The 24658-nt window shown below is 41.5% G+C and overlaps 1 protein-coding gene across 1 annotated transcript in view; it reads left to right on the forward strand.

The window, feature by feature from the left end:
- The window catches only part of LOC110492721 (chemokine-like protein TAFA-5), a 162564-nt gene that overhangs the window by 85454 nt on the left and 52452 nt on the right, over positions 1 to 24658 (forward strand). Inside the window, exon 3 of the mRNA XM_090203678.1 lies at positions 13976 to 14103. Within this exon, the coding sequence (XP_090059804.1) occupies positions 13976 to 14103 (128 nt within the window). The remainder of the gene's footprint in view (positions 1 to 13975; positions 14104 to 24658) is intronic.

Genomic DNA, 24658 nt, shown 5'->3' on the forward strand with positions numbered 1-24658 from the left:
AGACGAGGCAACGAAGAGTCTTCTTCAGGTCCTGATTGACTTGCTCCAACTGGCCGCTAGATTGGGAATGAAATCCGGAGGACAATAATATAATCCAATGAGGGTGCAGGACCACGATCGGAGACCATGTCGACCGGAAGTCCATGGATCCGGAAGACGTGCTGTACCATGAGCTGGGCCGTCTCCTTGGCGGAGGGTAACTTTGGAAGGGGAATGAAAAGGTTGGCTTTGGAAAACCTATCCACTACCGTAAGAATGGTGGTATTGTCATTGGACAGAGAGAGACCAGTAACAAAGTCCAGGGATATATGGGACCTGGGGCGATGAGGAATGGGGAGCAGTTGAAGAGGCCTGCCACTGCTTGCCGCAGAGTCTTATTTACGAATGTGGAAACGTCATGAACCATGTTGGGCCAACAAAAACGTTATCGGAGGAAAGCCAGGGACCAACGGGAGCTGGGATGGCAGGTAAGGTTATTAAAGGAATGAGCCCATTCCAGGACTGGGGTCGGGCAGAATCTGTGACAAACATCCAGTTAGCCGGGTTCCCCCTCCGGACTAAGGCAAATGGTGGATTGTTACTCCCACACCGATGTAGCCAAGGCGAGCGCCCTCCTGGACATCAGCATTATAAGACACGCTTTCTTTGAGCGATCCGAAAGAAACAAAGAGGGCTATAGCTCGAAGATCAGGGAGCGCTAGAAGAGAAACACCCGGCAGGTTCCAGGATCCCCAGCGTAGCACTATGGAGGAGGTAAACGGGGTTCTCGGGAAGCCGGGGTAGGCTGGAGAGCAGCACCCCTGGTAGCGGCGTTACTGATAGTCTGGAAGGTCACCGTTGTGTTCTGCCTAGTAGATAGTTTACAGAATTGTTCCAACAATGCATTGAAGGCATGGTCATTGCAGATTCAGTCTTCCCAGCCTGGTGCAGGTCTACAATTTTGTTTCTGGTGTCCTTTGACAGCTCTTTGGTCTTGGCCATAGTGTAGTTTGGAGTGTGACTGTTTGAGGTTGTGGACAGGTGTCTTTTATACTGATAACAAGTTCAAACAGGTGCCATTAATACAGGTGACGAGTGGAGGACAGAGGAGCCTCTTAAAGAAGTTACAGGTCGTTTTGATTTAGAATGGACCATTATCATGCATCTGTCTCAAAACAGGGGCAGTGGGAAAAAATACATGTCATCTATACACTACCGGTCAAAAGTTTTAGAACACCTTTTCAATCAAGGGTGCTGCATCAGATGACCTGGCCTTCACAATCCCTCGAACTCAACCCAATTGAGATGGTTTGGGATGAGTCGGACCGCAGAGTGAAGGAAAAGCAGCCAACAAGTGCCCAGCATATGTGGGAACTCCTTCTAGACTGTTGGAAAATCATTCCAGGTGAAGCTGATTAAGAGAATGCCAAGAGTGTGCAAAGTTGTCATCAGGGCAAAGGGTGGCTATTTGAAGAATCTCAAATATAAAATATATTTTGATTTGTTCAACACTTTTTTGGTTACTAGATAATTCCATGTGTTATTTCATAGTTTTGATGTCTTCACTAATATTCTACAATGTAGGAAATAGTAAGAATAAAGAAAAATCCTTGAATGAATAGGTGTTCTACAACTTTTGACCGGTAGTGTATAGTTAAATAGCGAACGGAGGACGCTCTTCCCGTGGTTCATTTTCATGCCAGCCAGGTAGGCTATTGCCCTGTTGTAAAGTTAAACAATGTGCTTAATATTAGGAAAGTTGAGAAATAAATCTTGCATAACATGAGCTCATGGGCAATCATGAAGTGATTGATTACAGTTTTGAAGACATTTGCATTAATGTCCGAGTGATTAGAGGGACAATAGAGTGCTGAGTACTAGGCATTTAGCATGTTTGGTAGGCTACTAATGACCATCAGCAGCATCATAGCTTAGAGAAGCCTAATTACCGTGACTAAACAGTCATGTGGATTTTGACTGCCTTCATGACTCATGACCCCCGGTGTGGAGATAATACAGACACCGCAACAGCCCTAGTTACATCCCTTTTTGGGCTTGCAGTATATAGAACACTTTTTGGGGGTTCTTTATAGAACCTTTATGGAGATTGGTTCTATAAAGAACCTTTCTAAATCTCAAAGGATCTTTGTGAATCAAACAGGTTTTTTTATTCTGGTTATGTTATTTTGTTAAAGCACACTTTTAAAGTCTCAGTCACAAAGTGCACAAGTGCACAAGTGCATGCTCTGGGCATTACTTACTCAAATAAATGAAATTAGTCAAAAGATTCGTTCTTTGGACTGAACCAGTCAAAAAGAGACAAACTTCCCATCACTAACACTGGCAATAGTCGTATGCTGAATAACATATACTAGCATAACACAACAGATTAGATCAAGTGGAATGACAATCTCATTCAAAATTGCACAAAACAAGCTCAGTAAACCATGCCCCAAAATATTTTCATGAGCCGTCACCCCTACATTTGAATTATGACTAAAAGAGCAAAGAACCGTTTAGTGAACTGCAAAGAACCATTGAACGGAAACCATTGTTTCCACATTGTACCATCATCCTTCCCAAAGAACCCTTGAAAAACCCTCTGTGCGTAGCTGGTGTAATGAAGAACCATGCAAAGGGTTATTGAAATAACCAATACAGTGACAAAATGAAGAACACTTTTTTGGTACTAACTAGAACCTTCTTTTGAGAGACAAGAGCGATGCTCTCAAACCTTTTTCCCGGAGAGCTACCCTGGAGAGGCATTTAAGTTGATGACTGATAATCAATAAATATAGAGTGTTATATGAAGAGCAGAGGCATTTCTCTCAGTATTCCCTGTCTTGTCCTTCGGGCATATTAGCAGCCCCAGACCCTCTCTTTCCGGACCCCTAGCTTCTGCCGTTTTTTTATCTCAATTTAAAATAATTTATGTGGAACAGTAAAGTACCTTACTGTGATTGTTTTCAGTAAAACAGAAAATGAAAGAAAAAAGCTTAGCACAGAGCTATTTCTCAAGAAAGGACTGTCTGGGAGTGGTCTGAGTGGGGAGCGGAAAACTGAAAACGAGCTGTTATTGGCAGAGAGGTTTGTAACTCTCTTTCGTATTGGTCCATTTACTAATTTACCACCTGGTGATGTCACCAGGCAGGCCAAAACCCTATCCCACCAAAAGAGGCAGAAATTTCAGCCGGTTCTTTTCAAACAGCTCTTCCACACCTCAAAAGTGTACACAGAGTGTACACAGAGTGTACAAAACATTAGGAACACCTTCCTAATATTGAATTGCACCCCCTTCTCCCCCAAGAACAGCCTAATCTAATTTTAAGCAGTATTTATCACCCAGGGTGGCCAGCAGTTGATAGCTCATTGACATGCTATTTCACAGACATACTGCCCCTCTGGTGAATGTAATAATGTTATTTCTGTCTTATCTCTGAAAGTTAAACAGTGCCCCCATCCGCCCCCACCAACTCTCCATCTGCACTCACACACATTCATGAAGGTAGATTATATCCAGTTTTTTTCCTTGGTGCTTTGGTATTAGTGATATATGTATCACTTCCACAAACCCCCTCCCCATCAGATAAAAGTATGGGAAAATGTAAGAATGTAATTAAGTACCTTTTGTGTTGTTCAACTCAAAATGTTATTGATAATTGAGACTATTACAGTCACTATCAAATTGCCAGTTTCAATAGGCCACTGGAGAATATGTTACCTTATTAAGCAGTCCGTATACAATTTACTTTTCTTTGTCATCCTCTGGTCACCCTACCGGATTGTAATTTTGTGCAGGTTATCCAAGTGCATTTTGAATAGTATAAATGGTTTTGCCTCTCTGTGTTATCTATATCTCTGGCTTTCAAATTTCTCCCCATGTGAATTGTTCATTTTCAGAAGGATACCTACTGCACCCCTGGCAAACTTTAATTTCATTGAGATTGAGGTGATGTGAATTTAAATTGCATGTCATTAATTAGATATTTTTCACTCAAAGTTAATCTTTTGATCTTTTTTTCCTTCACCCTTTTACCTTGTCTAGTTCCTTTGTGGTTGCATATGTCCCCTTTAAGAACATTGGCATCAGCTGTTCCCATTACAACATCAAAACACATTTGGTATAGGTTGTTGCACCAACAATAGCCCTGATGTAGAGGGCTGACAGATATCATTTTTCATGCTGCGGGCAGAAGCGGTCAGACAGAGCTCAAGAGAAAGTGCAAGTGTCCGCTCTCTCTCCTCCTCTGCTCTCTTCAAACTATGTCTAGCCTATTGGCTGATATAGCACAGTAATCCCACTAGCCTAATATAATGGTCCACGTGAGAATCTCAGGTAATTTAACATATTTCCTAGGTTATTTTTGCTCATTTTGATATTGCCTTTAGGACCCAAAATTGCTGGGACCGTGGCTGGCAAGCGACTGTTACATGGGCCTAACTTAACATTCAGGACTGCGGTTGGGTTGGGGACCAGTTCTTGCTGGAACAGTTGGGAGTGGACAGAAAGCCAGTGGGAGCGGGGTGAAGAAATCAGTCCTGCACAGACCTCTACCCTGATGTTTCTGTTGTGATCCTCTGTTGGAGGAAAACATGTTTTTTTTTATCTCTCCATTACAGCTTAAATCTACTGTAACTTGATTGAGTTTGTACAATGGATTTTTTTTGCAATGCTTGTGGAGGTAATTGAGATTGCTTCCTTGACATTGCTCTCTGTGTGAAAACAATAACATTGCCCTTGGCTTTAAGTTCGTGCAACAGTGATTTGTTCCTCTTCTTTGCTGTATGTGCTGACATTTGCATAGTTTTATTTTTGTTTGTTATCATATATTCTGCTAAATTATTAATTTCCCCTTGACCTAAATATGTAACTCTCTCTCTCCCCCTATCCCTCTCTATCCCTCTCTCTATCCCTCTCTCTCTCTCTGAGGGCCAATTGGGGTGTCATGATATGCAAATTCAAGGGTGCAAATGCCCTACTTTCTTATGAATAGCCATTTGTGTATGATCAAGTATAAAAACAGGTCTACATCAAGAGAAGAAAGCTATTTGTAGAGCTAAAATGATCTGTTTCATAATACAGATCTAATTATTCATTGGCGGGTTTTATTCTGCCATTTTTCTTTCCCTTTGTCATTACGGATGCCCTTTCTGTGTGTTGTTTTCACTTCTGACCGTGCAAGTGAACAGGAATTGGCTTTAAGGGCTTGATAATAATGCCTGAACACACCCTCTCCCAACATGTGGTATTGTGGTGGAAGGTTGCAGTCTCCAGTGTCGAGCAGGTGTCGGGCACACGTGCGCGCACACGCATACCAGTGTTGTGTATGTATTCATGGATGCCGAGGGAAGCCAGGCTTCCCCAAAAATTTGACACATTTTAAATGTTTTATTTATCATAAAACAAAATTGTCTGTACCTATCTCACCCGAAAAATAATCAAAGCAAGGGAAACAGTGCCCCTCTGTCTCAGTATGTCTAGCCCATGTATCTGATGCTGTCATAGAGAATGATATAGGCCACTAGATGCCAAAAGGCTGTATTAGCATGGGCAGCGCCATTGAGGGTTTCCCCCATTTAAATTCATAAAAAATCCTACAATGTGATTTTCTGGATTTTTTTTCTCATTTTGTCTGTCATAGTTGAAGTGTACCTATGATTAAAATTACAGGCCTCTCTCATCTTCTTAAGTGGGAGAACTTGCACAATTGGTGGCTGACAAAATACTTTTTTGCCCCACTGTACATGTAGAAATCAGTACCATGGACAGCCACATGATATTTAGCAACGTTGATTGGACTTAATTATTTTAGGTATCTTTAAGATAGTTTCCACTCTATTAGACTAATCATATATACAGTTGTAGTCAGAAGTTTACATACACCTTAGACAAATACATTTAAACAGTTTTTCACAGTTTTTTACAATTTGACATTTAATACTAGTAAAAATTATCTGTCTTAGGTCAGTTAGGATCACCACTTTATTTTAAGAATGTGAAATGTCAGAATAATTGTAGATATCATTATTTATTTCAGCTTTTATTTCTTTCATCACATTCTCAGTGGGTCAGAAGTTTCATACACTCAATTAGTATTTGGTAGCATTGCCTTTAAATTGATTGACTTGGGTCAAATGTTTCGGTTAGCCTTCCACAAGCTCCCCAAAATAATATTCCTTCTGACAGAGCTGGTGTAACTGAGTCAGGTTTGTAGGCCTCCTTGCTCGCACACAATTTTTCAGTTCTGCCCACAACTTTTCTATAGGATTGAGGTCAGGGCTTTGTGATGGCCACTCCAATACTTTGACTTTGTTGTCCTTAAGCCATTTTGCCACAACTTTGTAAGTATGCTTGGGGTCATTGTCCATTTGGAAGACACATCTGCAACCAAGCTTTAACTTCCTGACTGATGTCTTCAGATGTTGCTTCAATATATCCACGTAATTTTCCTCCCTCATGGCGCCATCTATTTTGTGAAGTGCACCAGTCCCTCCTGCAGCAAAGCACCCCCACAACATGATGCTGCCACCCCCGTGTTTCACAATTGGGATGGTGTTCTTTGGTTTGCAACCCTCCCCCTTTTTCCTCCAAAAATTACGATTGTCATTATGGCCAAACAGTTCTATTTTTGTTTCATCAGACCAGAGGACATTTCTCCAAAAAGTACGATCTTTGTCCCCATGTGCAGTTGCAAACTTTAGTCGCTTTTTTATGGCAGTTTTGGAGCAGTGGCTTCTTCCTTGCTGAGCGGCCTTTCAGGATATGTCGATATGGGACTCGTTTTTACTGTGGATATAGATACTTTTGTACCTGTTTCCTCCAGAATCTTCACAATGTCCTTTGCTGTTGTTCTGGGATTGATTTGCACTTTTCACACCAAAGTACGTTCATCTCTAGGACACAGAACGCATCACCTTCCTGAGCGGTGTGTCGGCTGCGTGGTCCCATGGTGTTTATACTTGCGTACGATTGTTTGTACAGGTGAACGTGGTAGCTTCAGGCATTTGGAATTTGCTCCCAAGGATGAACCAGACTTGTGGAGGTCTCCAATTTTTTTTCTGAGGTCTTGGCTGATTTCTTTTGATTTTCCCATGGTGTCAAGCAAAGAGTCACTGAGTTTGAAGGTAGGCCTTGAAATACATCCACAGGTACACCTCCAATTGACTCAAATTATGTCAATTAGACTATCAGAAGCTTCTAAAGCCATGACATCATTTTCTGGAATTTTCCAAGCTGTCAACTTAGTGTGTGTACATTTCTGACCCACTGGAATTGTGATACAGTGAATTATAGGTGATATAATCTGTCTTTAAAATATTTTTGGAAAAATGACTTGTGTCATGCCCAAAGTAGATGTCCTAACCAACTTGGCAAAACTATAGTTTGTTAATAAGACATTTGGGGAGTGGTTGAAAAACGAGTTTTAATGACTCCAACCTAAGTGTATGTAAACTTCTGACTTCAACTGTTGTCTAGTTGATTTGATGATGTTTAAATGTTTAAGTTGAAATGGCGCTGGAATAGCGGAGGCAGTGCTCCCTTTGTCTTTGTGCTGACTTTCTGTAACTCTCTGTGGTTCTAAATCAGTAGTTGTTTAGTAAACTGTCTGTCACGCTCTGACCTTAGTTCTTTTGTTATGTCTTTGTTTTAGTATGGTCAGGGCGTGGGTTGTCTATGTTTGTTTTTCTATGAGTTGGTATTTCTGTGTTTGGCCTGGTATGGTTCTCAATCAGAGGCAGCTGTCAATCGTTGTCCCTGATTGAGAACCATACTTAGGCAGCCTATTTTCACCCTTGATTTGTGGGTGATTATTTTATGTGTCTGTGTGTTCCACACGGAACTGTTTCGGTTTTTGTTATTTCACGTTATTTTGTATTTTTCTGTGTTCTATTAAAAGTATCATGAAGACTTACCACGCTGCACACTGGTCCTCCGATCCTTCCTACTACTCCTCGTCAGAGGAGGAAGAACACCGTTACAGAATCACCCACCAACCAAGGACCAAGCAGTGTGGTAACGGGCAGCGGGAGAAATCTCAAGACTCCTGGACATGGGAGGAGATTCTGGACGGCAAGGGACCCTGGGCACAGGCTGGGGAATATCGCCGCCCCAGGGAAGAGCTGGAGGCAGCCAAAGCGGAGCGGCGGCATTTTGAGGAGTTGGCACTGCAGCGCAACAGAGATTTCTTGGGGTTGGGGGTGGCACACGGGGAGTGTGGCTAAGTCAGGTAGGAGACCTGAGCCAACTCCCCGTGCTTGCCGTGGAGAGTGGTGGTCCGGGCAGGCACCGTGTTATGCCGTGAGGTGCACGGTGTCCCCGGTGCGCAGGCATAGCCCGGTGCGTTACATAGCAGCGCCTCATATCGGCCGGGCAAGAGTGGGCATCGAGCCAGGTGCCATGAAGCCGGCTCAGTGCATCTGGTCTCCAGTGCGTCTCCTCGGGCCGGGGTACATGGCACCAGCCCTACGCATGGTGTCCCCGGTTCGCCAGCACAGCCCAGTGGGGTCTATTCCACCTCACCGCACTGGCCTGGCTACGGGGAGTATCCAGCCAGGTAGGGTTGTGCAGGCTCGGTGCTCGAGACCTCCAGTGTGCCTCCACGGTCCAGTCTATCCGGTGCCTCCTCCATTCACCAGCCCTCCGGTGGCAGCCCCCCGCACCAGGCTGTCTCTCCGTCTCCTCCCTACAGGTGCTCCCGCCTGCTCAGCGCTGTCAGAGTCTCCCGTCTGTCCTGAGCTGCCAGAGTCTCCCGTCTGTACTGAGCTGCCAGAGCCGCCGTCTGTCCTGAGCCGCCCGTCTGTCCTGAGCTGCCAGAGCCGCCCATCTGTCAGGAGCTGCCAGAGCCGCCCGCCAGTCAGGAGCTGCCAGAGCCGCCGGTCAGTCAGGTGCTGCCAGAGCCGCCAGTCAGTCAGGAGCTGCCAGAGCCGTCTGACTCCAGTGCTGCCGGAATCGCCCTTCACTCCGGAGCTGCCGGAGTCTCCCGCCTGTCCGGTGCTGCCGGAATCTCCCATCCATTCGCGACCCGTTGCTAGGGTCCCCAGTGCGAGGTCGGCGGCGAGTGTCGCCGCTCTAAAGAGGCCACAGATGCGGGTAAAGAGGCGGGCAAAGACTATGGTGGAGTGGGGTCCACGTCCCGCGCCAGAGCCACCACCGCGGACAGACACCCATCCAGACTAAACCCTATAGGTTCAGGTTTAGCAGCCGGAGTCCGCACCTTTGGGGGGTGACCTTAGTTCTTTTGTTATGTATTTTTTTAGTATTGTCAGGGCGTGAGTTGGGTGGGTTGTCTATGTTTGTTTTTCTATGAGTTGGTATTTCTGTGTTTGGCCTGGTATGGTTCTCAATCAGAGGCAGCTGTCAATCATTGTCCCTGATTGAGAACCATACTTAGGCAGCCTGTTTTCACCCTTGATTTGTGGGTGATTATTTTATGTGTCTGGGTGTTCCACACGGAACTGTTTCGGTTTTTGTTATTTCACATTGTTATTTTGTATTTTTCTGTGTTCTATTAAAAGTATCATGAAGACTTACCAGGTTGCGCATTGGTCCTCTGATCCTTCCTGCAACTCCTCGTCAGAGGAGGAAGAAGACCGTTACACTGTCAGAAACATTCAAATGCTTGACCACGCTGTAGGTCATGAAACTGTTTGTTACATTCAATATTTGCTTTGTGGACTTCACCGGATAGATACTGCTCTCCAGTTTTGTGATGAAACAAACATGTGGTTGAATTTATTTCGGCACTCTGTGATTGTTGTCTTTTTATTACCTCGGCATTATTATATATCATATGGAGTAGGTCTAATCTCGGTTACCCAGAAGTTAAATTCTCACGAAAGTTGTCATTCCCATTTAACTTATGTGGGGAATGACATTAACAATTGTGATTTCCATTTTGTGAAGGAAGGAAGCAAAGTCTCCTCCCTCGCAAAAGGAACTCTCGGCCAAATCCCTCCCTTTCGCTAATTTCACCTGTGTTTCTGATCCGTGTGAACACACGTGTGAAGCAGTAAACATGGAAGAAGTGATTGAGGATGTTTTCAACCTAGCTATTTTGAATCTTAGCAGTGTCCATTCCATAGTCCCAGTCGGTATTAGATAGAACGGGAAAACAACCTGTGGTTACCTTGTTTACCCCATTGGTTCACAGCAAAATCTTGACACCTTTCAAACACAATTTGATTGTTGTTGGGGTTACAATAACTACCGCTCACAGGGCTTGAAATCACCGCCCCAGTTTAAATGCCGCCTTTGCGTAATCCTGATTCGTCCAAATAATCAATTAAGAAAACCCCAAACGAAGAACTACTGCTGCTTGTAATCGCATAATTCTACAGATTATTGACAGATTCTTGCCGTTCACACGTGAATCTGACCATGACGGATTTGATAAGGTCGAGGAAGCCTTGCCGCAAACCACCGTGAGATCTATGCCCATGCATTGGTTGGTTCCCTCCAGTGGTCTGTGCATAATTACAACCAGAGCTCAGATGGTGTACAGCAGTGTACTGATCATTAGAGTGTTCCTGTTTCATAACTTTAATGATCATGGTATTTCATGCATAACATGTCCCTTGTCCATCCATGTGCTGCAAATCCTACATTCTCATGTTTATCACACACTTTATCTTGCATCCTTTATTAAGGACACCGAAGTCTCTGTGTCGGTGTATATAATAGATTATTCTCTTTCTCTCTCCTCTCTTTGTCACTTACTCTTTCTCGCTCCCCCTCTCTCCCCTCTGTCTCTCTCTATTTCCTTGTCTGTACACAGGTGTTTTTCTAGTTTCCCAGCTAGCACATAACATTCTGAGAACCTTTCCTAGAGCTTGGTGAGAGTGTGGTTGTCCTATGGTTATTTTGCATACAACCGTCCCACAACATTCTGGGAATGGTGCAGAATAGTTGCTTGGCTTTGGTACATCCTCAGCAAATTTAAGGAAGTTGACAAAATAATGTTATTTTCATGGCCTTTCATTACTTTAACAGCACTTTTCCTAAAAGTTCAAACATGATCACATTTAATTGCATTTTTGGTAAGTTGGTTCTCCAACTAGTCTGCCATTGGGAATGTTCTCAAATAGTTCCGAGAACATTAAGGTACAACGTTATTCTGTAGTTATTTCAGTACTTCAGCAAAACTTATTCCTACAGGTTTTCCTCATGGTTCTATTTAAAGTAATGTTTTCAAATTGCTCACAGAAAACATTAAGAAACAACGTTATTCTGTGGTTATTTCAGTACTTCAGCATACCGTTTCCTACAGGTTTCCTCATGGTTCGATTTAAAGTCATATATTTAGAACATTAAGAAAACTTTACAGTTAAAAACGGAACGTTCTTTGAACATGACTAATGTTTTCATCTAAGAATGTTATTTAAAAACAAACACTAAGTATACCAAACATTAGGAACACCTTTATAATATTTAGGTGCACTCATGTTGACTCCAATGCTTCCCACAGTTGTGCCAAGTTGGCTGGTGGACCATTCTTGATACGCAGGGAAACTGTTGAGCATGAAAAGCCAAGCAGTGTTGCAGCTTTTGACACAAACCTGTGCACCTGGCACCTACCACGATACTCATTTCAAAGGCACTTCAATATTTCGTCTTGCCCATTCACCCTCTGTATGGCACACATACACAATCCATGTCTTAATTGTTTTAAGGCTTAAAAATACTTCTTTAACCTTTCTCCTACCCTTCCTTTTCACAAGTGACATCAATGACCACGTTTACATGCACACAGTATTCCGAATAGTAGCCCATAACACCGCTTAAGAAGACCGTGAATGTTCCTGAGTGACCAAGTTACAGTCTTAACTTGTCTACTTGACCTCAATTACATTCGCACAGTATTCTGGATATTAGCTTATTTCCCGCTTAAGGTCTTATCCCACTCATGAGTATCCCTGTTTCCATGAATAAACACAATATTCCTAATTTAAGTTCATATGGGTTAAATGGAATATTAACTGACATCTGGACACTGACTGTAGGCCTATAACCTCTCACATGTAGCCAAATATAATATTAACTCCTGCAGAATAATGCATTCCTTTCAGTGAAATTATACAACAGATGTTATATTTGTCTCAGAAACAGAAGTGGAGAAATATGATTTCTTTCTGTCAGCATCTCTTGAGAAAATGTGAATGCACATGTAATGTGGTATCTTTGACACTGTGATGCAAGCAGACAGTATTTCAACCACATAAAATATACACCCAAGACAAACTGAAGTCTTATCAGAAACGTGTTTAGTCATTTCCTAATTTTTTTCATTTCCTTCAAACCCGTCAAACTGATGACATTTGGACACTTTGCACAGGACCAATCTTTACACTGTTTTGGAGTTATGTTTTCTCCATGGTCCCTAAATGAAATAGACAACTTTAGTGGTGTTAACTAGATTACTAATGCATTCATTCATATGATGTAAGACATTATTCTGGTGAGTACTGCTTTATTTAGTCTTCTGGGGCTAAAGTTGACAGAAGAGTAACTGCATGTATCAAACCATAGTTGACAAACAAATGGCCTACCAAAAGTCGTCATTATAATGTGGCCTACCAAATGGCGGAAATTACAAGTAGAAACTTAATTTAAATGATAGTAAATTTATTATAGTAGGCTGAATTATTATGGTGGATCAAACTGCACTTTTTGAAGTGATTTGTTTGACAATCAGATGAAAACATCATCCCACAACACCCATGATATGCAAAACTGAGCCTGCGCAGACCACAAAAACAACAGTAAACCTAGATAAGGTGTTTATATGCGTCAACTTGAATAACAATTGGATATTGGTATACATGTAAACGCGGTCAATAAGGGATCATAGCTTTCACCTGGATTCACCTGGTCAGTCTATGTAATGGAAAGAGCAGGTGTTGTTCATGTTTTGTATACTCAGTGTATACATTCCGTTCCCAGCATCAACAAAACTCTATCTATCCTCCTATCGTGTTAAGTGTGTTGGCCACAGCCACTAATTGGGCACATCTTAATCAGTGCCTGTTTCCTTTGAAATGGGGTCTGTTTGAAAATAAAATGAACAGCTTGGTATGAGTGAAAAAAACATGCTAGCTCCGTCTTGGTGGTGCAGTGGACTAATTCCATGGATAGAGAATAAAAGATCATAGTTTGAATCTCACTCACGCCATGCCACAATAAAAAATAAATGTGTTTGCATGATTAATGCCTAAGTAAATACATTTCCAGGGTGTCCTATCTGTGCGTTGAGTTCAAAACACAAAATAAGCTAGCAGTGTTATTAAAAGTCTTATTGAAACATTCAGTTCAAGTTAAGTAGGTTAATCAAAACCCTCAAAATAACCCGAAAAGTAATTCAAAAAATGCACTATATAACAGAACAAATAAAACATTAAAAACATTTAGAGAATGTTCTTAAAACCTTATTTCATTACCTTAAAATAACCCTTAAATTTTGTTCTCAAAACGTTAATAAAACCTCCCACGAAAAAAATTCTGGGAACCATTGTGAAACATTGTCAGAACCTCCCTGCAACCTAAAAATATACATTCCCAGAGCAGGCAAAATGTTGACTTCCATTGTCAGAACGTTTAAAAAAAAATTCAGTTTTACTGGTCAGAAAAATGTATGGCTTTGTTTTCCGAGAACCAATGGGAAACCAAAAACATACGTTCCCACAACTTCCAAGGACCCAAATGATAGCTGGGCAGTTTGCAAAAGCAGCCTGCAAACTTTCAGACTGCCATACATTTTGAAAAAATTTCTCTCACATATGTTGTGCAAAACATTCTGCATCTGACTGGATGTAATTTGGATTTTGTGAATTGATACCATTTTGTGATTTTGTCACAGTAGTAAAAAATATTGGATTTAATATATTAACCATTGACTTGTAATAGATAGATAGATAGATGAGCTAATGGTACATCCGCCAAAGAGCCACGGCCATAACGAGAGTAAACCGTCCCTCTTCCTCTCCTGTCCTCTCCCCACAGCTCGCATTGTGAGGAGCCGGCAGTGGTGTGATATGATGCCTTGCTTGGAAGACGAGGGCTGTGACCTCTTAGTAAACCAGTCGGGCTGGACCTGCACACAGCCTGGGGGCCGGGTGAAGACCACCACGGTAAGACAAGACTGCCAAGCCTCGTAACCACACAATCTGTCACAGTTAGAGTGACCAGAGGCCATAAGACCTGTCCAGGGACCATTGTTTGGCCTTGATGTGTTTCTGGGAATGGCGTAGAGGCCCCTGTAGAAACATTCAGAGCTACAATACCATTCATTTGCTGGAGAACGTAATTTAATGTGAGCCTTTGCCACCTATGTCTATGTGGTCATTTCCTGATATAATCAGTTGTTTGTATGACTGCATCACTTAGCTATTTGAATGTGTTACAGTATGTGTTATTTTTGTCTATATGTGGTAACATAAAGAAAACCAAAGCTTAAGTTTGTTGTTGAAATAATTCTCACTCATGCACACTTAACGTCACTCACTGAATGGTGCTTCCGTCGCTATCTTGTCAGGGCATCAATTTCACCGCTGATTAAAGAGCTCCATTTCAATAACTTCATTATGCAGCATTAATTTGCATCCTCATCATTAGCATGTTGTCTGATGTTCATAAATGTAGCAGAAGGTTGTGCATTTAAATCTACGGCACATGCATTGCAGCTAATCAACCTAATATACACTACCGTTCAAAAGTTTGGGGTCACTTAGAAATGTCCTTGTTTTTGAAAGAAAAGCACATTTTATGTCCCTTAAAATAACACAAATTGATCATAAATACAGTGTAGACATTGCTAATGTTGTAAATGACTTGAAACTGGAAACGGCTGATTTTTTTATGGAATATCTACACAGGCATACAGAAGCCCATTATCAGCAACCATCACTCCTGTGTTCCAATGGCACGTTGTGTTAGCTAATCCAAGTTATCATTTTAAAAAGCTAATTGATCGTTAGAAAACCCTTTTGAAATTATGTTAGCACAGCTGAATCCTATTGTCCTGATTAAAGAAGCAATAAAACTGGCCTTCTTTAGACTAGTTGAGTATCTGGAACATCAGCATTTATGTGTTCGATTACAGGTTCAAAATGGCCAGAAACAAATAACTTTCTTCTGAAACTCGTCAGTCTATTCAAATTCTGAGAAATGAAGGCTATTCCATGTGAGAAATTGATAAGAAACTGAAGATCTCATACAACGCTGTGTGCTGCTCCCTTCACAGAACAGCACAAACTAGATCTAACCAGAATAGAAATGGGAGTGGGAGGCCCCGGTGCACAACTGAGCAAGAGGCCAAGTACATTAGAGTGTCTAGTTTGAGAAACAGACGCCTCACAAGTCCTCAACTGGTAGCTTCATTAAATAGTACCCGCAAAACACCGGTCTCAACGTCAACTGTGAAGAGGCGACTCCGGGATGCTGGCCTTCTAGGCAAAGTTCCTCAGTCCAGTGTCTGTGTTCTTTTGCCCATCTTAACCTTTTCTTTTTATTGGCCAGTCTGAAATATGGCTTTTTCTTTGCAACTCTGCCTAGAAGGCCAGCATCCCGGAGTTGCCTCTTCACTGTTGACGTTGAGACTGGTAATTTGCTGGTACAATTTAATGAATCTGCCAGTTGAGGACTTGTGAGGCGTCTGTTTCTCAAACTAGACACTCTAATGTACTTGTCCTCTTGCTCAGTTGTGCACCGGCGCCTCCCACTGCTCTTTCTATTTTGGTTAGAGACAGTTTGCTCTGTTCTGTGAAGGGAGCAGTACACAGCGTTGTACGATATCTTCAGTTTCTTGGCCATTTCTCACATGTAATAGCCTTAATTTCTCAGAATTTGAATAGACTGATGAGTTTCAGAAGGAAATTATTTGTTTCTGGCCATTTTGAGCCTGTTATCGAACCCAGAAATGCTGATGCTCCAGATACTCAACTAGTCTAAAGAAGGCCAGTTTTATTGCTTCTTTACTCAGCACAACCGTTTTCAGCTGTGCTAACATAATTGTAAAAGGGTTTTCTAATCAATCAATTAGCCTTTTAAAATGATCATCTTGGATTAGCTAACACAACGTGCCATTGGAACACAGGAGTGATGTTTGCTGATAATGGGCCACTGTACGCCTACATAGATATTCCATAAAAAAATCTGCCGTTTCCAGCTACAACAGTCATTTACAACATTAACAATGTCTACACTGTATTTCTGATACATTTTGAAGTTCTTTTAATGGACAAAAAAACAGAACATTTTTAAGTGACCCCAAACTTTTGAACGATAGTGTATATATTTTTTTAGAACATTTGTACATGCTTAAAGAAGGCATTACCTGAATCTGAATAATTTACAAATGTGTTATGGCATCTAACATAAACATCCTCCTAACATGCATATTTTAGGGTCTGCCGACTATTGTAAAAATCTGTGATATTCTTCTGCATTGTAAAGAATCAGGCAGAATTAGCTGAATTTCCATCCAGAAGTGTCTTGAAGGCTGAAGGGTAGTCATGCATGCTCAGGTCTTCAGTGCCATGGTTCGCAGGCTGAGACAGGAGGCTGGTGGGCTGTCAGTCTAGTCACTGAATAATGAAACCTGTCAACCCGAGGATCGCTTTCAAAGTCAAGCATTTTATGTGCAGAAATCCACTGTTCAGGTACCATTGCTTTTAATGAGTCTTCTTTTAAAGATGGACAGGGGGGGCAAGGGAGCTGCTAACCCTGTAAATTCTGTTTCAAATAACTCAGTTGTGTCTTGGTGGACAATTAGAGCCATCTCCTGTATGGCGGCAGCAGACTCCATTCTCTGCCAATTGTGGACGATGCTAAGGGATTCAGCTATTTAACCACAAGGCTTTAACAGGGACAAACAAACAAGCCCATTTTTCTAACTTGACTACGAACAGACCTCCAAGGTTAAGCCCTGCCTTGGATGTTGTTATAGAATAAATTTGACTCAATTGCATTGAACCCCTTTGCCAAAGGATTGTGCAAGTCACAGTAATGTAACCAGCGACATTTTCAACAGATTGTCTCAAAACTATGGATTTGTCTTGACTGCATGCAATTTATCTTATAAACACATACAGGACATTAACACATTACAATCAGGTTACCAAAATGTTTATGCATTTTCCATGTGTTACTACACTGTAACGATGTGCGCTGAGAGTCGGGAAGCAAGTTCAGTGAGTGAGGGTTTTAATAAATAAACGCAACAAAACAACAAACAAGAAACACAAACAACGCACAGACTTAACACTGGAACAGAAACAATGACGCCTGGGGAAGGAACCAAAGGGATTGAGTCCAGGTGAGTCTGATGATGCGCAGGTGCGCGTAATGATGGTGACAGGTGTGCGCCATAACGAACAGCCTGGTGACCTAGAGTCCAGAGAGGGAGCACATGTGACATACACATTCATTTGATTATACAGTACTAAGTAGCACACAATGATTCTTGGACCCAGAACAATCAGGAGTGGTTATGTCAAACCGCCCTTACATACTTAAAACATGTCTGAGTCATGGAGCTCCACAAGGGCTGTGCATAATTAATTAAACAGGCAGCCCAATTCTGATATTTCTTCCACTAATTGGTCTAGGTGAGCAAGCTTCTGAGCCAACCCCATGGTAACACACCTACTATAGCTAATCAAGGTGCTGGTGAGCAGCTAATTAGTAGAATCTGGTATGCTAGGTTGGAATGAAAGTGTCCAGGTTGGAATGAAAGCCTCCAGGAGGGTATAGTAGCTTAGCAGTAGGGTTTCCCAAACTCTGTCTTGGGGCCCTCTCTGGGTGCACGTTTTGTTGTTTGCCCTAGCACTACATAGCTGATTCAAATAACCAACTCATCATCAAGCTTTGATGATTTGAATCAGCTGTGTAGTGCTAGAGCAAAAACCAAAAATGCATTTACAGGACCTTGAGGTCATTAAAGACCATAAAAAATGGCACAGACGGGCAACATCTTATGAGTTCCAACCTAACTGCTATTTAGTTACTTTTTTGGTGTTTATATTCACTTTTTTGTACAGCAAGTTCATACTATTATCAAATTGACTGTCGACAGTTACTAACCTCAATTTGACTTCAAATCCAAATTCAACTTTGATCAGCTGTTCCCTTGTTCATACCGGACCCCATTTCTTTGTTTCATGGGCTACCAAAGCGCCGCAGGCGTAGACGCGGTAGATGTGCCGGCATCCTGGTGAGGTTGAGACGAAGAGAAAGCCATCCGGCACCCCCCTCAGTCCTATTGGCAAATGTCCAGTAACTGGATGATCTTTGTTCAAGAGTCTCCTATCAGAGACTTGAAAAGCTACAATATTCTATGTCTTGCAGAGACGTAGCTGGATGGCTCTATGTACGTAGAACTCTGTGGTTTCTCGATGCAGCAGCTCGATTGGATGAAGGCAACCTCAGACAAGTCCAAAGGGGGAGCAGTGTGCCTCTATGAATATATCTTTCATCTACTTCGGTTTTATAGCAGAGCTGTGCCTAATATGAGCAGCTGAGAAATAAATATAACACTTATTTCACTCCACTCATCAACCACTGTTTGAGGAGCATGCTTTCGCTGCGCGACAGGTGATATTCAGCCCAAACTCAGTATACCCAGTGCTTAATTTGGGAAACCAAGTGAAATCTGTTCAGGAACATCGATAGTAACATGTTTTCGTAACCAAACACATTTCATTAAACTCACAGCCCCTCTGCACGCTCGAGAAATTAATAAAGAAGAGAGAGGAGGAGATGGAAAAGCATGGTGGTGAGATATTCTGTACCACCCAGTTAATTATACAAATATAATACATCTCCTATTACTAGGTTATTCAAAATCAAATACAAATTCACTATAATTGTAAGCTATCTGTAAGCCGCCCAGCACAATCAATTAACCAACTGCATCGCCTAGGTCTTTACAATATCTCCCAAACTAATGAGTAGACATTTTGGGACAGCATACTCCATCAAGTATGCATAATAATATAGTCCACACTCAAAGGCGATTACTTGAATTTGTTTAATTTTGGAGTATAGGCTTGACCAATTAACATCTTAACTCAGTTCTATGCTTTTCTGCACAGTGTAATATGCGATAGGCTATGCATTGTATAAGGCACAATCATGATTAAATTTTTTTCCCCCGGGCTTGGGCTCACAGGACTATGCGTATGCATAAGCTCTAATATGTGTATGGGTGTTTTGAATTCATCATTATCTTAGAAAATGCTGTCCATTTTATTGCATTAGGCTTTGAAACAACATCCTCAATGACTGTGTTTTACACTTAGAAGTTCAACAGCAGGTTGAAACTTTCTTCAAATTGATCATCACAGTGAGGTGATTTTTAAAAGCAGGATACTGTTTTGATGATGTGTTTGATATGATTTTCATTTGCATTTACTTTTACGTCAGAGTGGTTAGAGGGACAGTAGAGCCCTGAGTACCAGGCTATTAGGACATTATGGTCGTAAGCAAGTTGGGCACAACCAAAGCGTGTCCAGAGTGCATAAGAGGAGATGACCATGACTAAATGGTCTCGTGAAAGTTTATTGTGGTCATGACTGCAGGTGTGGCAGTAATACGGTCACCGCAACAGCCATAGGCACGACAGAACCTCTTCCCCCTCAGGAAACTGAAAATATTTGGCCCTCGGATCCTCAAAAGGTTATGGAGCTGCACCATCGAGAGCATTTTGACTGGCTGCATCACCACATGGTATGGCAAATGCACCTCCCTCGAATGGCATAGTGCTACAGAGGGTGGTGCGGACAGCCCAGTACTGCACTGGGGCCGAGCTCCTTGCCATCCAGGATGTCTATATCAGGCGGTGTCAGAGGAAGGTCTGAAATTGCCAAAAACAACAATGTTCTTTATTTTACTACTATTATTATCACTTTAATCACTTTAACCTGCATACATGTACATATCTATGTCAATTACTTCATACCCCTGCACATTGATCTGTTAATGGTACTCCCTGTATATACAAACCACCTAGATTCGGTCTTATGTAGCAAAATGTGAAATTGTGTTTTTTACAGTGGATAAAAGTAGAGACTCAGAGCTACAAAATGGTATTCTGTCTTGAAAGATGATCGACTTGTAAGCTCACTTTTGAGAATATCGTCTTTGAATGTTAAAGTATATAGTGAAGAGCTATTCTTTGTCTCTTGTTATACTATTTTTACTGCAGCTCACTGCAGCTCACCATTCCTTATTCATGGCTGTGTCCTTAGGCAAAATTGTGAGTGAGCCCACTATCATGGCCGAGAAGCAACCCCACACATGAATGGTCTCAGGATGCTTTACTGTTGGCATGACACAGGACTGATGGTAGCGCTCACCTTGTTTTCTCCAGACAAGCTTTTTTACGGATGCCCCAAACAATCGGAAGGGGATTCATCAGAGAAAATGACTTTACCCCAGTCCTCAGCAGTCCAATCCCTGTACCTTTTGCAGAATATCAGTCTGTCCCTGATGTTTTTCCTGGAGAGAAGTGTCTTCTTTGCTGAGAGCCACCAACATTCCGCTGAAAAGGCAGCGCGGGAAATTCAATTTTTTTTTGTTGAAATATTTAACTTTCACACATTAACAAGTCCAATACAGCAAATGAAAGATAAACAAACATGTTGTTAATCTACCCATCGTGTCCGATTTAAAAAATGTTTTACAGCGAAAACACAACATATATTTATGTTAGATCAGCACCAAATCCAAAAAAACACGGCCATTTTTCCCAGCCAACGATAGTCACAAAAGCAGAATTGGAGATAAAATTAATCACTAACCTTTGATAATCTTTCATCAGATGACACTCATATTACATCATGTTACACAATAAATTCATGTTTTGTTCGATAATATGCATATTTATATCCACAAATCTCGGTTTACATTGGCGCCATGTTCAGAAATGCCTCCAAAATATCCAGAGTAATTACTGAGAGCCACTTTATATAACAGAATAACTCATCATAAACTTTGACGAAAGATACATGTTTTACATATAATTAAAGATACACTGGTTGTTAATGCAACCGCTGTGTCAGATTTGTTTTTTAAACGTTCTGAAAAAAGCATACCATGCAATAATCTGAGACGGCGCTCAGAAGTAAATATATTTCTCAGCCAGGTTGGAGTAAACAGAAATACGAAATTACATCATAAATATTCCCTTACCTTTAATGAGCTTTCATCAGAATGCAGTGCAAGGAATCCTAATTCCGCAATAAATCGTTGTTTTGTCCAATTAGCTACTTTTGCTAGAACGTTTAGTTCACATCTCTAAAAGCTGGTGCTGGTCCAGGCGAACTCGGACGAAAACTTCAAAAACGTATATTCCAGGTCGAATAAACTGGTCAAACTAAGTAGAGAATCAATCTTCAGGATGCTATTATCATATATATCCAATAACCTTCCAACCGGAGCATTAGTTTTTGTCTACAGAGTAATGGAACGCAAGGTGATATAATGACTACTGCGCGTAACCAGGAACTGGCATTCTGCCAGACCAGTGACTCAAAAAGCTGCCATCCGGTCCCACATCACACTAGAGGCTTCATTCCACGTTCTACTGACTGTTGACATCTAGTGGAAGGCGTAGGAAGTGCGAACAGATCCATATCTTATTTGGATGTGAATAGGCGATGAGTTGAAAATCAACCAGCCCCAGAATTTCCACTTCCTATTTGGAAGTTTGCCTGCCCTATGAGTTATGTTATACTCACATAGATAATTCAAACAGTTGTAGAAACTTCAGAGTGTTTTCTATCCAATAGTAATAATAATATGCATATATTAGCATCTGGGACAGAGTAGGAGGCAGTTCACTATGGGCACGCAATTCATCCAAAGTGAAAATGCTGCCCCCCATCCCTAAAAGGTTAATGACACCAGGCCATCCTCCAAAAGTCTTCGCCTCACTTTGCGTGCAGATACACTCACAGCTGCCTGCTGCCATTCCTGAGCAAGCTCTGTACTGGTGGTGCCCCGATCCCACAGCTGAATCAACTTTAGGAGATGGTCCTGGCACTTGCTGGACTTTCTTGGGCACCCTGAAGCCTTCTTCATAACATTTGAACCGCTCTCTTTGAAGTTCTTGATGATCCGATAAATGGTTGATTTAGGTGCAATCTTACTGGCAGCAATATCCTTGCCTGTGAAGCCCTTTTTTGTTCAAAGCAATGATGACGGCACATGTTTCCTTGGAGGTAAACATGGTTGACAGAGGAAGAATAATGATTCCAAGCAGCACCTTCCTTTTGAAGCTTCCAGTCTGTTATTCAAACTCAATCAGCACGACAGAGGGATCTCCAGCCTTGTCCTCGTCAACACTCACACCTGTGTTAATGAGAGAATCACTGACATGATGTCAGCTGGTCCTTTTGTGGCAGGGCTGAAATGCAGTGGAAATGTTTTCGGGGGATTCAGTTCATTTGCATGGCAAAGAGGGACTTTTCAGTTAATTGCAATTAATCTGATCACTCTTCATAACATTCTGGAGTATATGCAAGTTGCCATCATACAAACTGAGGCAGCAGACTTTGAAAATGTATATTTGTGTCATTCTCAAAACATTTGTCCATGACTGTATATAGCCTCTTTATTCTTATTCTTATTGTCTTCCTTTTTATTTTAGTCTGCTTGGTAAATATGATTTTCTCCTTGAACTGCACTGTTGGTTAAGGGCTTGTAAGTAAGCTTTTCACGGTAAAGTCTACACTTGTATTTGGCACATGTGACAAAGTTTGATTTGAAGTTCATAAATTGCATGGCTGGGCTGATGAGACAGTGGGTTGTGCAGTGAGAAGGAACAAAGTAACTTGTGGAATAGAAACCATCTGGAATGTGGTTTTAATCAGTCAGCCTTCAGAATTAGAACCACCCGTTGTAGAAAAGCAGATAATTAAATCTCTTACAATATTCAATGATGACATTACTCTAAAACAGGGTATAGGCTACATGTACACCACCAAGTCAGAACAATAGACACAATTAAGAGGGGTAAATAGACCAAATTATTAGGGTGAGGCACATGGGCTACTAACATCTTACTACACAACATAGACTTAATATTAATTTCTTAGATACAGTATACATATCTTGGTATATTACATAATTTATGTAGCATACAATACACATTTTTGGACTCACTGTTGTGCTCACTTAATAAATAAACTGGAAGGTGGTGTGGTGGTTCTTCTTGTCGGAAAACTTTGTCATCATAGTCTTGCATTCTCTGGTTATATGGTGCTTTCAAGACAATTCGGGAACGCTGAAAAAAAACCTAAGTTGAATCATAACTCCAGTGATCTTCAGGTCGGAAAGTCGGAGCTATAGAAAGTGGCCCGAGTTTCCGACATGGGATTCCATGTTGGATGACCATTCAAAACGTATTTTCCCAGTCGGAGCTCTTTTTTTTGAGTTCCCAGTTGTCTTGAACGTGGCAGAAGTCATGCTGTATTGACAGCATGGCTTATGTATTCAACCTTTTCTGGCCTATGGTGTTGCATGTGAATGTTTATCCTTTTAAGCTTGGAAAAGAGACCCTTTCAGACAGATGTTTTAACTTCTTCACGCTACCCATCCTTTAAGCGGGATAATTGTCATCAGCAACTGCTGAATAGCATAGCGCCACAGTCAAATAATATTACTAAAAATATTCATATTCCTGAAATCACAAGTGCAGTATTGCAAAACACAGCTTAGCCTTTTGTTAATCCACCTGTTGTCTCAGATTTTGAAATTATGCTTTACAGCGAAAGCAATCCAAGCGTTTGTGTAAGTTTATCGATCGCATGACAAAACATTAAGTACACTTAGCATCAGGTAGCTTGGTCACAAATCAGAAAAGCAATCAAATTAATCATTTACCTTTGATGATCTTCTGATGTTTTCACTCACGAGACTCCCAGTTACACAACAAATGTTCCTTTTGTTCCATAAAGATTATTTTTATATTCAAAATACCTCAGTTTGTTTGTCGCGTTATGTTCAGAAATCCACAGGAAAGAGCGGTCACGACAACACGAAAATTCCAAATAATATCCGTAATGTCCACAGAAACATGTCAAACGTTTTTTTTATATTCAATCCTCAGGTTATATAAATATGTAATCGATAATATATCAACCGCAACGGTCTTGTTCAGTAGGAGAGGGAAAGGAAATGGCTGTCCGAACTCTGTTGCGTGAGCAAAACTCATGTGACCACCTGACGCGATGTTATCTTTCTGGCTCATTTTTCAAAAATAAAACCCTGAAACTATGTCTGAAGACTGTTGACACCTTAAGGAAGCGATAGGAAAATGAATCTGGTTGATATCTCTTTAAATGGAGCAATGGGAGGCTATGGAACTTTTTTTTACATTTTAATTTTACCCCCTTTTCGTGGTATCCAATTGTTAGTAGTTACTATCTTGTCTCATCACTACAACTAACGTACGGGCTCAGGAGAGACAAAGGTCGAAAGCCATTCGTCCTCCAAAACACAACCCAACCAAGCCGCACTGTTTCTTAACACAGCGCGCATCCAACCCCGAACCCAGAGTCTCTGGTGGCACAGCTTGCGCTGCGATGCAGTGCCCTAGACCACTGCGCCACCCGGGAGGCCAGCACCAATACGTTTTATCTATAATTTCTCTTGTTATGACAAGGAATGAAAAGGATTTGCCAG

Source organism: Oncorhynchus mykiss, chromosome 2, assembly GCF_057628025.1.
Source record: "Oncorhynchus mykiss isolate SJ-2025 chromosome 2, ASM5762802v1, whole genome shotgun sequence".
In the NCBI taxonomy this organism is placed as follows: Eukaryota; Metazoa; Chordata; class Actinopteri; order Salmoniformes; family Salmonidae; genus Oncorhynchus; species Oncorhynchus mykiss.